We start from the raw sequence: 16,839 nt of genomic DNA on the forward strand, positions 1-16,839 counted from the left end.
ATTCTTTCCTGGTTTTTTTTGTATCTGCTTCTTCTGAAATAGTAATGGAATCATATTAAAAAGAAAGGTAAGCTTGGGGAGAATTGACATTTTAACTAAATTTACCCTCCCATACAATGTCAAAGGTAAGTGTGACCAGCTCACCAGAAGTTTATTTCTTTTGTCACATCTTTCAAATTTTCTGCTGCGATGTCCTCTAATTTATTGCAAATCTTGACGCCCAAATTCTTCAACTCGTTTTTGAACAACATGTGCTTCTAATTCATGTTCCATTTCATTATTTCTGTCTTTGCCATAGTCACTGCTTACCCTGACATCTGTCCAAAATCTCTTGTTAAAACCGCAAGTCTCTCTAACGCAGAAGGCAAGTTTCCAGTGAAAATCATAATATCTGCATATAGAGAGATTTTCTTCTCCCAGCCCATATAGCTAAATGGTTTAATCAGAGAGTCTTTTTTTGATCATGAGAGCCAATGGCTCTATATATAGGTTAAATAACAACGGGGACAGTGGGCAACCCTGCCTAGTTCCCCTTGTTATGGAAAAGGGCTTGGTTAAAATTCCATTCAATAATAATCTAGCTAGTGGGGCCTTACAAATTCTCTTCAGAACCCCACAAAACTTTACTCCAAAATTAAGGTGTGTCAGAATACAGTTAAAATATTTCCAATTTATTCTGTCAAAAGCTTTGGTGGCATCCAATGTTATAACTGCCAGAGGTAATTTGCATGCTTTTGCTAGATCGATTGTCCCGATCAATTCATGAGATAACTCATGCATGTACCTTCCCTTTAAAAAGCCCTTCTGATCACCCTGGATCAGTCCCCCAATTACCAAGCTTAATCTATTAGCCAGAATACTTGAAAATATTTTATAATCATTATTTACTAAATAGATTTGCCTATATGACTCACAAGATAGGGGGTCTTTCCCTGGCTTCAAAATCAGGGTAATCACTGCCTCATTCCAAGAGTTTGGGAAGGTAATCTCTCCTTTGAGAACAAGATTAAAAAGCTGAGCTAGAACTGGAATTATTGCTCCTTGCATTTTAACATAAAATTCAACTGGCAGACCATTAGGTCCTGCTGCCTTCCCCATTTTACCTTTAGCAATGGCCTGAGCTAGCTCACCTGCTAAAATCTCTTCCTCCAGAACTGCCTTCCCTTCACTGTCCAATTTCCTCATCTGTAGAACTTCTACTTCTTGTACGCCACCCTCTGGTGAGTCTGATAGACTTTCTGTATACACAGATTCAAAAAAACGTACAAATATATCTTGCACCTCTGAAGCCTGCCTTAAAACCATCCCCGTAGTGGGGTCCCTTATACCTGTTATCTTGTTTCTTACAGAATCTGACTTAATCTTCCACGCCAATAACTTACCCGCGCTTTTGCCATACTCAAAATGTGCCAGTTTACTTGCCTCTCACCTTTCTCTTACCCTTGCTTCTATCATGGCTACCAACGAGGCCTGTTTGGATGACAATTCAAACCATGTAGATTCCTCATTTCTCCCTTCTTTCTGTAATTGAACTAACCTTTGCTCTAAGCATGCTATATCCTTTTCAAGATTCTGCACTTCCTAATTATAACCTCTGTTTTTCTGTGCAGCGATACTAATCAGGATCCCTCTAATATAAGCATTGTAAGCATCCCAGACAACTTGGGGAGCTACAGAATTCCTATTGAGTTCGAAAAAGAGCTTTGATTCATACTCACCTAGGGATCATTTAAAAGGGATAAATCCAGCATCCACCTATGCGGATGACATTCTACTGCACTTTCCAACGTTAAAGTTACCGCAGCATGATCTGACAAATGTGCTGGAATATGGTCAGTGCCCACAACAGACTGCCTAAGCGAATTATTTATCAAAAAGTAGTTTATCCTGGAGTGGTGTTTATATTTGTTATGATAGGTATAGCCCGAGATCATCCATGAGTTTCTCTCCAGATATCCACCAATGCAAACTGTTTCATAATTGTTTTGATATAGGCCCGCGATCTTCAATGTCCTAACGATCTACTTCCAGTAGATTTATCGAATGATTCATTTAGGACGACATTAAAATCACCAGACATTATAATGGGATATTGAGCATCTAACAGTTTGCGATATACGTCCTGTAATGGTCCTATATCGTATAAATTAGGGCCATAATAACTAACAAGTGTGTAGTTATTTCCATTGCATCTAACATCGGCCATGGCCCATCTAGCTTTCAGATCGGCCTTATGATGTAATATAGAAGCATCTAACCCCTTTTTAACCAAAATCAATACTCCCTTCGAGTGAAAAGTGTTGCCCGAACAGACCATATGTTTCACCCATTTCTGAGTTTCAAAAATGTCGCGAGCTTCTGTAATTGCAAGATGAGACTCCTGCAACATAACAATCTGGGCTGGAGAATCCCAAATATACTGATAGAATATAGTTCTTCCTGGGCTTGGCCTGTAAACCATTCACATTCTAGGAAAGTAACAAAACCTTATTTCCGGCCATCCACCAAACAAAAAATACTACCAATCAGGCGTCTTTGCAATGAGGTACACACATTTTTCCCTGACCCTCTATCCACCCCACCAGATTCTCCCCCTCCCCGTCTCCTACCCTTACATCCTCTCCCTGGAGAACCCCTCTATCCTCAGCTGGCTATTAAGCCATTCGGCACTAATGGGCTAATACATCTTAGCCTAGACCAACAAGAAAAATCAAAAGTAATAAACTTATATGTGAAAAAATAAGCTAAGCTTCCCTAAATTTGTTCAAAAGGGCATCGGCTTCCTGCGCATCTCTCAAATTATACATTTTGTTGTTCCTCATCACTCTCAAGGGTGCAGGAAACTTAAATTGAACGGTTGCACCTAATTTCCTGGAGTCCTCCATCCTTTTACCTAGTTCCCACTGTCTATTTGAGGTAATACGAGAGACATAAGATCTGATCTCAAAAGAGCAGTCGTTCGCCTTCAATGTTCCCAATTTGAGGGACTTTGACAGAATCTTTTCCTTGACTGTATACGTGAGAAAATTCACCAAAATCCTCCTAGGTTTTGTCCTGTTAAGAGTTTTCCAAAAGGGATCTTTATGAACACGTTGTGTATCACTTTTTAAAATGGACTCTGCTCCTTCCCACACCCCACTCTGTATCAGGAGGTCTATCACCCAAGTTTTTATGTCTTCGCCTTCTTTCCCTTCAGGAACAGTCATTATCTTGATATTATTTCTCCTCGCACTATTCTCCAATGACTAGCTTCTCTGCGTCATGTTTATTCTTAGCCTTCAGATCGACTATATCGCAACTATTCTTCTCCAACACTTTTAATTGTTCAACTTGAATTTCCAAGGCCTGGGTTCTTTGAGCCAACAAGTCTATCTTGTTTGCTAATCCTTCAGATTTCGTGAATCCCTTTTTGATTGCTTGAGAGACCAAGAAGCCCTGTCTAACCTCCTTTGTCAGAGACTGGAGGAGAAACTACAAGGATCCAGATTGAGAGAGTAAAGAGCTTGCAGTCTCCGGGGGCACTATCTGAGATCCTACAGTCTCCTCTGTAATGAAACTTTCAGCATTGGCTCTGCTGAAGCTTTCCAAGGGGGCTTCTTGATTCTGCTCCGATAACTGTGCTAAGCCTCCCTGAGCAGACTCATGGGGATCCATCCCCCCAGCAATTCCACTGGACCATGATGTCTGAATCATAAGAGATATCATTATCTGCCCCTCATCTGTCTCCTCCATCCCTCTCTGCAATCCCTTCCCCACCACCAGAGGTGGTGACGGGGGAGAAGAAGAGCAAGGGGCAGCCATAGAAGCAGCTAGATCCTTTGCCTTAAAATAGGATCTTAAAGAAGGGGTTATTCTCTCCTGCAGAGCAGGAGGGGGTCTGCTTTTTTTTTTGTCCTTCCCAGTGTTGTTATCCGAGACGGGGCTTTTAGGGGCAAGAGAGATCTAGGATCTTTGCACAGATCCCCCTTTGTCCCTACGTGGAACTCAGGATTTTTTTGTTTACTGGGGGGCTCCATTTTCCTTTTTTCCAAACTTTGTTGAAGTAACGATCCCCTCTTAATTTAACCCCAACAACTGTATTTGAACTAATACCCCTCCTCCGGTTCAGGGAAAAGCAAGATAGACTTATCTTCTGGCGCGGACTCCTCCACGGCTCGAGGGAAGAAGAGTCCCTTCACTCTTCTCCGTCGTCGTCGTCAAGGCTTTCTGTCTACTTTTTGCAGCACGTCTGTTTGTGCTGCTAGTGCCGTCTCTGCCCGGCGTGCTCCCGGATACACCCCTGAGTGCAACCCTGGGCGTGAGGGTTCTGAACCCTCCTCACCTTCAGGGCAGTCGCTCCTCCTCGTCCGATCTGAGGCCTCCGACATCTCCGCACGCAGAAGACCTCGCTTCGCGGAGTGCTTCTGTTCCCGGTTGCGGGGAGGCATGCATGCGCTCCCAATAAGGTAAGGAGGAAGGGGCGTGGGGGGGAACACTTCACCTCAAATCTTGTACATTTAACTTATTATAATGCCCATCGGCGCCGCGACCCACCTAGCAGCCTTCCTGCCACCTCCTGCTGGCCGCCATGTTCACTGGTGTGTATTTAAGGCATATCCTCTTAGAGGTAGACGCCTTTCCTCTGCATAAACTTCTAAAAGAACCTCTGTTATAGAAATGGGTGCCTTGCCTAGTTTGTGAGGTGTAAGGCTCATTAGATGAGGATCTAAAGGCTCCCCAGAAATGGTGGCGACGAAAATAACCCCTTTGTGGTGTAGTGAGTAAGGCCCCTATGGCCTCTTCTGTTTCTGTATCTTTTTTCAGTTTTTCTATAGTAGCGTCGACTTCCTGCCCATATAAATCCTCGTCGTCAAAAGGCATATTAAGAACTGCCTTTTGTATTTCAGGCTTGAAACCTGAACATCTGAACCAAGCATGCCTCCTGATAATACAGCTGGTATTAATTCCAAGTGCAGCAGTGTCAGCTGCATCAGTGGGACACGTAACAGCATTACTGGAAATAGTTTGTCCCTCAGAAACTACTTCTTGTAGAACTTTTACGATGTTCTTCTGGGAGATACTGGAGAAGGTCTTCTATCTCATCCCAGTGAGCCCTATTGTACCGTGCTAGCAGTGCCTGGAAATTAACGATATGCCTGTGATTGGCTGCGCCATCTATTTTTTTTTTAACTTTCTTTGTCAGGGGGAGGTGCATCTCCCATTGATTGACTGTTGGCACGTTGAAGTGCTGCACTAACAATAGAATCAGGGGGCAATTGTGAGCGAACATACAAAGGATCTGTAGAAGCTGCCTTATATTTCTTGTCAATCCTTGGGTGTAATAACTTGGGATCTATCAGGCTCTTTAATAAAGTCTGTAACATGTCTGAGCATGTCTGGTAGCATGAGAAGAAATGGACCCTTTATGGGCGGTAGTCAGCGTATCATAAAGAAAGTCTCTCAATTGGGTCAGAATATATTTGTACATTATATGTAGCTGCCCTTGCTATAACCTGCTGATATGATGTTGCATCTTCAGGAGGAGAAGGACGAGCAGGGTATAAATCAGGGTCATTTGGAAGTATGGGATCTGCATCATAGGAATCCCATGGGTCTATGCCCTGTGGAATATTGCCTAAGTCATCTCCCTGAGGTGGTGGTGAACCTTGTGGAGGGAATTGGGGCTCAATAATAGGTGGAGGTGGTGCTGGAGTAAGAGGAAGCACAGAAGAGTGTGGAAGAGAAAGCCGACGTTGAACTGGAGCCCTGTCTTTGTCTCTAGAAACTTTTTTAGGAGGAGGAGCAGTGTCCAAGGTTTCTTGGAAAGTAAGTTTCCTCTTTATTGGGCTAGAGGAGAAGCAATAATTTGTCCTCTTCCCTTTTGAATATCGAGCTGGTGCTGAGGAGCGTCCATTATTCTGAGGATTGGCTCCACTGTTAATGCTGCTTTCGAAGAAAGTCTGGAGTCTTTGGAAGGCAAAACATTCAGTTCTGAAGGTTTCAGAGCAGAAGCCTTGTGTCGATTGGAAGTTTTCGACCCCGAAGTAGACAAAGAGTGTTTCTTACTCTGAGCGGAAACACTTGGGTCGAAACCTCAACTCAATCCCGAGGCTGACTGATAAGGTGTCGAGCCAGAGGTCGATGCCGAAGACATTTTATTCTTGGCTATGTTCCGTGCTGAGCCCGAAGGTGGGGCATCTGAATGTAATTTTCAGATCAGACCATGGCCCGAAAGCAATGGTGGACCGACAACCTGTGTGTTTTATTTTTTTTTTAAGTCTTTATGTGGGAGCTTGGGGTTGATGTACTCACAGGTTTAACTGAGGTAAGAGGCTGATTTTCGATATACGATTGAACATCCAACTCCGAATCTTCTATGGAAAAAGTCTCTTGTTGGATCTCCTCTTGCACATGCTCTTCTCCGAAGATATCAGGGGTGTTGTCTTTGATGACATGCTCTTCGGTCTCAGAGGGTCATTTCAGAACGAAAAGACCAACAGGACAGGTTTCATCTTTGTGGTCCGGAGACAAGCAGAGGTTACACACCAGGTGAACATCGGTGTGTGGGAATTTCGAATGGCATTGAAAGCAAAATCGAAATCGAGTGCATTCCATCAGCCCTGCCTCTCTCAACACAATGTGGAGTAGTAGGCCCGAGGTGGGCGCTGGTGGCCCAAAGGGCAGGTAACCAACCCCAATTGTCAAAATTCAGGTCCAGTGCCTTAGATAGTAAAAATGCGACCGAAATACAATACCGTCCCAGAGAGAAAGATGGAAAAGAAGAGATCAGAATAGACCGAAACAAAGAATGCATGTCCGAACCCGATAGAGGGAAAATCTAATAAAGGATTCGGTGCCCATGTACAGCATCACCGAGAGGAGGAGTCACTATCTTGTGACTCGCAAAGACTCTTCTAACAAAAACAACTTGCAACACCCCAAGCTCAACACTAGATGGTGGACTTATGCAAGAGCATGTGTATCTACAGCCACACATGCAACTGAACACAGAATTTCTGCTATCAAACCAAAATCAATTAATATTTAATCCAAATATGGTTTGGAAACACAGACCTGGGAAGGATTTGAATCTCACAACTTTCACCCAATACCAAATCACTTAAGATTGACCCTGGACAATCTGGACTTCTCATCTAAACTACATTGGTCTTCAAGTCTAGTGTGGATAAAGAATTTTACAGACTTCAAACATTTTTTAAAGGACCAAACTATATCTTACACCATTATGATGCAAAATACCAATGTCATTTTGCACACATTTATAAACCAGACATTGATCGCTAAAATATACAGTAGCAACTGTACCAAACACAAGTAAAGCCCAAAAATTGAAGGCTATGTGTACTATTTTAAAAGTAGATATTTCCACTGAAACTAAATCATAAAAAATATTTTTACTGCAGGGATAGGTTAATACCTCTCTCAGTTTTTCCCTTTCACGTTCTCTTTCCGCAATACGTTTTCGTCTTTCCTCCTCTTCCTTCAATGCGTTTTGAGTCTCTGTTCTTAGTTTCTCCACCTTAAGAATCTTTCTGATTTTCTTCCTAGCCTTCCCAGGGGATTTGGAATCTGAATCATCCTCACCATCTTCATCGCCTTCGCCATCTTCAGAATTGTTCTATTTCAACCAAAATAACACAATTTAATACATAAAATCAATTTACAAATATTAAGATTTATTTTACTGAGAACTACAGATCACAAGGATAAAGGAATACATTTCTTTATACATATTTTTTTTCCTCCCCATTCACCGATAACATACTAATCTGTATCCCCAAAGCATGAAAAGTTCACATCTATTAAGGCTAAAAATCATATACATCTATTCAACGTATTAAATATTCAAATAGCACAGTTTGCTTATTTGCTACAATTTTAACTTGAAACAAAATTATTAACTCTTACATGATCGATTTTAAAATAAATAATATTACGGGGTGGTGTTTCGTCATATGGGGAGAGGGGTGGGTTTGGGGGTTCAGAGGGGAGTAGTTGCAAGGCCAACAGTGAATGGATAAAGTCACACTGAACTGAGCTTCTGAATACAAACCCATAACCCCTTGTACTCCTGGGCACCTGGGGAAGGTTAAAGTTGACAATATTATCTAGGTGGGCCTCCCGGAAAGGACTGAGGGAGCAGATATGCTCACTGCGCAAGAAACGGAGTTATTAGTTGAGGGGATAAGTACCAAACTCATAAATAAATAAAAAAATCACAATCTTTGTCAGGCTCCCTTGGTAGCTGTGGAACAGAAAGAAATGCTTAACATACAATGTTTAAAGTATTTATGCAGTGCTAAAATAGTAACAAAGCACTAAAGTTGAAATACAAAACAATTAAAAAAATGAATTGAACAAATGAGCTTGTTGCTTTCCTGTAGCTTGAACAGCAGGTCAGCTGTAAGACACTTAGAGTCACATCTTTGATCTGAGTACAAGAGGAAGAAAAGGCCCACTCTTCTAGGCTCTCAGGTCTCAGACAGCTGGCTCAGCCCTCTTCTGATCTTTCACAGGTCAGCAAGTTTCTAAAAGTGGGTGCCTGGCGATGACGAGGTTTATGCCTGGCACGAGCTAGTTGCTTAGAATGACCCCTGGGGAGGCACTAACAAATGGTGTAAAGGTTCTCGGTGTAGGAGGCGGGTTCAGTTTATGGCGTACACCTATGGTGTGGTACCCTATACTGAGTCCAGGCAACCCTTAATGACAGTGAATAGGTGTAGGAAGCTGGCTCTGTATATACTATATCAAAATGAGATTTACTGTACACAAAGTCCAGGGGTTCCCTAAAGGCTTAACAGAGGCTAAAGTAGATAATACTAATGTTCTCTTTTGTGGTAGTGTGGTCGGGCAGTTAGGCTTATCGGAGGGTAGTACAAAGCATTTGGTGTACACACACAGACAATAGAAGAACCACACACTCAATGGCTTAACCCCAGACCAATGGTTTTTATATAGCAAAAATATATTTTCTTAGTATATTTTAGAACCACAAGATTCAAGTTGCATGTCAGTACGTCAATAGATTCGTATTTCACACATGTATTAATAGTACTTTGTTTGAAATAGATAAGTTATAGTTTTTGAAATATTGGCAATCTGTTTGAAAACTTGACAGTGCAATCTTCAGAAACAGTTCCGGGGGGGTGGGTGTAGTTAGATTGACACTTACAGTTCCAATCTCTAGGGGTTAGGAAGTCCACCGTTTGGGGTTCAAGTTAACCCCAAACACCCACCACCAGCAACAAGGGCCGGCCGGGTGCAGAGGTCAAATTGGAGACAAATTTAACGTGGGCTCTATGGAGACTGGGGGCACTCAGTTTCAGATCTGAAGGCAGATAAGTGCCCACGTCTTTAGAGGGCAGACCTCTGGGGTTCAGAGAAGCAAGTAGGCACCAAACATACACCCTCGGTGGCGCTGGTGCGGCCGGGTGCAGGGTGCAAACACAACTTCGGGTCTCCAATGATTCTCTATGAGGAGACCCCGGGGGTCACTCAGAGGCTGCAGGTGAGGTCCAGGGGTCGACATGGGCAAACCACAGACTGGACAGGGAGGAGGGCCGCACGCTGAAGGTTGGGTTCTCCAAGGCCTGGGTGCTGCTGGTGCAGTGTGTCTTTAGATGTTGGATCTTCGTCCGGAGCTTTTGCGGTCAGGGAGGGTCCTCCGGATTCCCACTGCAGGCATTGTCATGGAGGGGTGGCGAGGTCAACCCAGGGTGGGCACTTGCTCAGAATCGCCTGGGGATCCTCTCTAGCTGCTTAGGCCGCCTTGACATGGGGTTCCGGTGTAGAGTGGTCAGGACTCATGCATTAGGAGTGAGGCTGGAGTCCTTAGTTGTTGATTTCTTCTTGGACAGGATCGCTTTCCAAGGGAGATCTTGGTCCTTTTGGGTGCAGGACAGTCCTATAGAACTTGGCAGAGATCACTGGTCCCACTGGATGCATCGCTGTTCTTGTGCAGGTTCTTTGAGCAGGAGACAGGCCGGTAGGGCTGGGGCCAAGTCAGTTGCCTTCTTCCTTCTTATCTGCTGGGGGTTTCAGTTATGCAGTCCTCCTTGTCAGGTCGCCAGGAATCTGGTGAGCTGGGTTCCGGGAGGCCCTTAACTCCTAGACTTAGGGGTGTTTTAGGGGTCAGAGGGCAGCAGCCAATTGCTACTGTCCCTGAGGGTGGCTACACCCTCCGTTTGGCCACGCCCTTGGGGGGGGGGGGGCAAATTCCTATCCTTATTTGTCCCTGTAAGGAAATGCCTCCTTGGCATGGGTACCCGCTGAAGTTTTGCCTTTGCTGATGCCAAGTTATGATTTGAAAGTGTGCTGAGGCCTGCTAACCAGGCCCCAGCACCAGTGTTCTTTCCCTAACCTGTACTTTTGTTTCCACAATTGGCACACCCTGGCATCCAGGTAAGTCCATTGTAACTGGTACCTCTGGTACCAAGGGCCCTGATGCCAGGGAAGGTCTCTAAGGGCTGCAGCATGTCTTATGCCACCCTGGGGACCCCTCACTCAGCACAGACACACTGCTTGCCAGCTTGTGTGTGCTAGTGGGGATAAAACGACTAAGTCGACATGGCACTCCCCTCAGGGTGCCATGCCAACCTCACACTTCCTACAGGTATAGATAAGTCACCCCTCTAGCAGGCCTTACAGCCCTAAGGCAGGGTGCACTATACCATAGGTGAGGGCATAAGTGCATGAGCACTATGCCCCTACAGTGTCTAAGAAAAACCTTAGACATTGTAAGTGCAGGGCAGCCATAAGAGTATATGGTCTGGGAGTCTCATGCACGAACTCCACAGCACCATAACAGCTACACTGAAAACTGTTTTTTACATTTACAAAACTGTGAAGTTTATCAAACTTCTCAGCACAATAAATGCACACTGATGCCAGTGTACATTTTATTGTAACATACACCCCAGAGGGCACCTTAGAGGTGCCCCCTGAAACCTTAACCGACTACCAGTGTGGGCTGACTAGTTTTAGCAGCCTGCCACACACCAGACATGTTGCTGGCCACATGGGGAGAGTGCCTTTGTCACTCTGTGGCTAGTAACAAAGCCTGTACTGGGAGGAGGTGCTTCTCACCTCCCCCTGCAGGCACTGTAACACCTGGCGGTGAGCCTCAAAGGCTCACCCCCTTTGTTACAGCACCCCAGGGCACTCCAGCTAGTGGAGTTGCCCGCCCCCTCCGGTCACGGCCCCACTTTTGGCGGCAAGGCCGGAGGAGATAATGAGAAAAACAAGGAGGAGTCACTGGCCAGTCAGGACAGCCCCTAAGGTGCCCTGAACTGAGGTGACTCTGACTTTTAGAAATCCTCCATCTTGCAGGTGGAGGATTCCCCCAATAGGATTAGGGATGTGCCCCCCTCCCCTCAGGGAGGAGGCACAAAGAGGGTGTAGCCACCCTCAGGGCTAGTAGCCATTGGCTACTAACCCCCCCCAGACCTAAACACACCCCTAAATTGAGAATTTAGGGGCTCCCAGAACACAGCAAGATAGATTCCTGCAACCTAAGAAGAAGAGGACTGCTGAACTGAAAAACCTGCAGAGAAGATGGAGACACCAACTGTTTTGGCCCCAGCTCTACCGGCCTGTCTCCCCACTTCTAAAGACACTGCTCCAGCAACCTCTGAAGCCTCAGAGGACTAACCTGCATCTAGAAGGACCAAGAACTCCTGAGGACAGCGGCTCTGTTCCACAAAGACTGCAACTTTGCAACAAAGAAGCAACTTTGAAACAACACACGTTTCCCGTCGGAAGCGTGAGACTTTGCACTCTGCACCCGACGCCCCCGGCTCGACTTGTGGAGAACAAACACCACAGGGAGGACTCCCCGGCGGCTGCAGGATCTTCAGATGTCCAGAGACAGCAGACCCCACCAACCGGTCGACAATGCCTTGAGGTGCCTGCGGATGCAGGAGTGACTCCTTCACTCCAAGGGAGATTCCTTCTTGATTCCTGGTGCAAACAGAGTCCATGTGAACCTGGAGGATGCGCAGCCTTGGATGTTGCAGAATTCTTGCAGGATCCAAAAAAACAATGTTTTGGTGGGAGCCTTCCCACCAGAGGCAGACTTGTCCGGTTCCAGATGAAGACCAGCAGCAGTTCTGGTCTTACAGAGAGTTCCTTGGATAGTCTTGCTTGACAAATCCGAGGACCCACCCGCAAAGGAGTCCCTTAAGTAAACCTAAAAGGGGGTTGGTCACTATTTGAAGTGACCCACCTATTAGAAGGGGTCTGAGACGTCACCTGACTGGCCTAACTAACCAGATGCTCCCAGGGGTCTCTGCACATCTTGATTTAAAGATGGCAGAATCAAGAGGCCACCTGGTAGAGCTCAGTGGCACCTCCCGAGAGTAGGAGCTGACGAGAGGGGGGGCAGGGAGAGGTGGTCACTCCCCTGCCCTTTGTATAGTTTTGCATCAAATAGGGGAACTGGGGGTTCCTGAACTGGTGCAAATCGGATTATGCAAGGACGGCACCAAACATGCCCGTCAAAGCATTCTTGTGGCGCTCAGAAGCCACACCACCCCAGCCCTTAGACACAGGGAGGCACAAAATCCTTTGTTCTGCTCCTCCGGCCTGAGTCTGGCTCATCAGAAGGAGGGTAGAATCGTGTCTGGGGTCAGCAGTAGTGCAGGCTGGCAGCTGGACCCAGTAATGCTGCATAGGCAGAACTGGGGGATACCTAGGGAACCCACAGAGTACATAGTATCATGCAAGCAGCACTGGAATCAATGTAACTGCATGATTCCAACATGTTTGATAACAAACATGCATAGGTTCGGAGTAGCCATTATGTAGTTAGTCCACTCTTGTTGACCAGTGTCCACTTGTGTTGACCAGTGCCCACTACATACCTTAAGATGGCTTACCCGCACATACAGAGTCCAGGAATTGGCCTGTGGTCTATAAGGTTACCCTGCTCATGCAAGGGTACCCTCACACTTAGAGACATGCACCCTGCCCTTGGGCTAAGGGCCTACCAGAGGGGTGACGTCTAATGTCTAAGTGCAGTGGTAAGGTTGGGCAGGGAAAGGGTGCTTGCACCCTTTCACGCAGCCCGCATTGGCAGGCCTGCAGTCAGAGTTTGCATGGGCTCCTATGGGTGGCATATATGCTGCAGCCCATAGGGGACCCCTGGTGTACCAATGCCCTCAATATCTAGGGACCATATATTTGGGACTTACATGGGTACACTATTATGTCAATTGTGGGTGTAAAAATAACAAAACTAAATTTAGAGGAGAGAGAACACTGTCACTAGGGATACGGTTAGCAGGATCCCAGTGAACTACAGTCCAAGCACACTGACATCAGGCAAAAAGTTGGAGTAACTATGCTAGAAAGTTGGCACTGTCCTCCACTTGGGACTGACCATACCCCCTTACCCGCTTTGTGATTTTACAAGATGGCCAAAGACTCCAGCCAAACTAAGCTTGGGCTCTGAGGGCTGGGGGTATGTAGAAGTGTACAATAGTAATCCTAGTGTCCTCCCATGTCTAACGCTAAAATCCAGTTTAAGGCAGGTGTAGAAAGTCGGCTCTGTATATACTATTTCAAAGTAAGAAATAGTGTGCACAGAGTCCAAGGGTTACCCTTAGAGGTAAGATAGTGGTAAAATTAGGTAATTCTAATGCTCTATTTTTTGGTAGTGTGGTCGAGCAGGAGGCTTATCAGAGGGTAGTGTTAAGCATTTGTTGTACACACACAGGCAATAAATGAGGAACACACTCAAAGACTTACTCCAGGCCAATAGGTTTTTATATAAAAAAAATATATTTTCTTAGTTTATTATAAGAACCACAGGTTCAAGATTTGAAGTAAATACATGAAATGCAAGGTACTCCACATGGGTAAGTTAGGAACTTTGAATAAAAGCAATATCATATATAGTCTTGGTTAAAATAGCAATAAGCTATTTTAAGAGTGGACACAGTGCAAAAAATCAACAGTTCCTGGGGGAGGTAAGTAAAGGTTAGATTGTGAGGTAAGTAAGACATTCACAAGTCTCAGTTCCTGGGCATAGGCAGCCCACCGTTGGGGGTTCAAGGCAACCCCCCAGTTACCACACCAGCAGCTCAGGGCCGGTCAGGTGCAGAGGTCTAAGAGGTGCCCAAAACACAGACGCCTATGGAGAACAGGGGTGCTCCAGTTCCAGTATGCCAGCAGGTAAGTACCTGTGTCCTCGGGGGGCAGACCAGGGTTTTTTTGTAGAGCACTGGGGGGACACAAGTAGGTACACAAAACACACCCTCAGCGACACAGGGGTGGCCGGGAGCAGTGTGCAAAGCAGGCGTCAAGTTTCAGATAGGAAAGAATGGAGGGATCCAGGGGTCACTCTAGCGGTGCAGGCAGGCACCACCTGGGCTAGGCAGAGGGTGGCCTGGGGGGTCACTCCTGCACTGAGGTTCGGTTCCTTCAGGTCCTGGGGGGTGCGGGTGCAGTGCTGGTTCCAGGCGTCGGGTCCCCTGTTACAGGCAGTCGCGGTCAGGGGGAGCCTCTGGATCCTCTCTGCAGGCGTCACTGTGGGGGCCCAGTGGGATCATCTCTGGCTACTCACGAGGTCGCAGTTGCCGGGGAGTCCTCCCTGTGGTATTTGTTCTCTGGATCTCGAGCCGGGGGTGTCAGGTGCAGAGTGGGAAGTCTCACGCTTCCGGCGGGAAACGTCAAGTCTTTAAAAGTTGCTTCTTTGTTGTAAAGAAGTTGCTATTGTTGAGCAGAGCCGCTGCTCACTGGAGTTTCTTGGTCCTTTAGTCCAGGGCAGTCCTCTGAGGCTTCAGAGGTCGCTGGACCCTGTTGGATGCGTCGCTGGTTGCAGGTTTTTGTGTCAGGAGACAGGCCGGTAGGGCTGGGCCAAAGCAGTTGTTGTCTTCAGTCTTCTCTGCAGGCTTGTAGGTCAGCAGTCCTTCTCGTTTCTTCAGGTTGCAGGAATCTGATTTCCTGGGTTCTGGGGTGCCCCTGAATACTAGATTTAGGGGTGTGTTTTTCAGTGTGGGATGGCAGTAGCCAATGGCTACTGTCCTGGAGGGTGGCTACACCCTCTTTGTGCCTCCTCCCTGTGGGGAGGGGGGTAGATCCCTAATCCTATTGGGGGAATCCTCCAATCTCAAGATGGAGGATTTCTAAAGGCAGAGGTCACCTCAGATCAGGACACCTTAGGGGCTGTCCTGACTGGTGGGTGAAGACTCCTTGTTTTTCTCATTATCTCCTCCAGCCTTGCCGCCAAAAGTGGGGGCAGTGGCGGGCATCTCCACTAGCTGGGATTCCCTGGGGCGCTGTAACAAAAGGGGTGAGCCTTTGAGGCTTTCAGGTGTTACAGTTCCTGCAGGGGGAGGTGAGAAGCACCTCCACCCAGTATAAGCTTTGTTCCTGGCCACAGAGTGACAGACACTCTCCCCATGTGGCCAGCAACTTGTCTGGTGTGTGGCAGGCTGGCAGAAACTGGTCAGCCTACACTGGAAGTCGGATTGGTATTTAGGGGGCATCTCTAAGATGCCCTCTGGGTGTATGTTACAATAAATTGCACACTGGCCTCAGTGTGCATTTATTGTGCTGAGAAGTTTGATACCAAACTTCCCAGATTTCAGTATAGCCATTATGGACCTGTGGAGTTCGTGTTTGACAAACTCCCATACCATATACTCTTATGGCACTCACAATGTCTAAGGATTTGCTTAGACACTGTATGAGCATAGTGCTCATGCACGTATGCCCTCACCTGTGGTATAGTGCACCCTGCCTTAGGGCTGTAAGGCCTGCTAGAGGGGTGACTTACCTATGCCACAGGCAGTGAGGTGGGCATGGCACTCTGAGGGGAGTGCCATGTCGACTTAGTCTTTTTCTCCCCACCAGCACACACAAGCTGTGAGGCAGTGTGCATGTGCTGAGTGAGGGGTCCCCAGGGTGGCTTAAGACATGCTGCAGCCCTTAGAGACCTTCCTTCGCATCAGAGCCCCTGGTCCTAGGGGTACCAGTTACAAGGGACTTATCTGAGTGCCAGGGCTGTGCCAATTGTGGAAGCAAAGGTACAGTTTAGCTAAAAAACACTGGTGCTGGGGCCTGGTTAGCAGGGTCCCAGCACACTTTCTATCAAAACTTAGCATCAGCAAAGGCAAAAGAATAAGGGGTAAACATGCCAAGAAGCCATTTCCTTACAGCAGGTATTGCACCCACAGCAACCTATGAGACATAAGAACTTAAGCAGAGTATTCAAGAAGGAGACAGTTGGTACACACACATTGTTTTGACATCCCGTTTCCTTTCTTTAAAGTGTGCACTAAATGTTATATGCAAACCCAGTAGACCTGTCAAACAAACTGACACTGTAATGTCAACCACTGTGACTGGAGCTTCTCTGGATAGAGGGACAAAAGAAGGATCATGCCCAAGTGTCAGTTAACATTTGGCCGTGACATAGGATGCCTCTTTGAAGTGCATCACAAGTGTCATATGGAAAACGCCAGCAGACCTTTCAAGCAGAATTGGACATTCATCCAGGATTTGACACTTAAATGTCAATAACGATCTTCACAGCCCCACCCTTGAGATTCTGTCAGGTTCTCATCACTGTCCATGCAGATCATCAATTGTTTGCTTCTTAGAGCAAGTTTATACTGCATCCACACCTATTCCAAGGCTAATTACTGGCTGGCAGAAGTCAGGGGGGTAAAGAACAAGTTATTTACCTTTGGTAACACATTATCTGGGTAGAGAAAATATTTAGATTCCTTACCTTTCAATTTCCCAGGCATCAGACTGGATCTGGAAGATTTTTGTGTGAGCAGTACCCCTGCAAGCCATCGGGTGGCTCGTTTGGTTCTGCTCGCCGTTGGCACA

At 46.4% G+C, this 16,839-nt stretch overlaps 1 protein-coding gene across 1 annotated transcript in view; it reads right to left on the bottom strand.

Annotated features, from left to right (window-relative positions):
• Window positions 1-16,839, bottom strand: part of ATRX (ATRX chromatin remodeler) — a 1,138,900-nt gene that overhangs the window by 659,864 nt on the left and 462,197 nt on the right. The window contains exon 15 of the mRNA XM_069211061.1: window positions 7,418-7,618. Within this exon, the coding sequence (XP_069067162.1) occupies window positions 7,418-7,618 (201 nt within the window). The remainder of the gene's footprint in view (window positions 1-7,417; window positions 7,619-16,839) is intronic.

The sequence above is a fragment of the Pleurodeles waltl genome, chromosome 2_1 (genome assembly GCF_031143425.1).
Source record: "Pleurodeles waltl isolate 20211129_DDA chromosome 2_1, aPleWal1.hap1.20221129, whole genome shotgun sequence".
NCBI lineage: Eukaryota > Metazoa > Chordata > Amphibia > Caudata > Salamandridae > Pleurodeles > Pleurodeles waltl.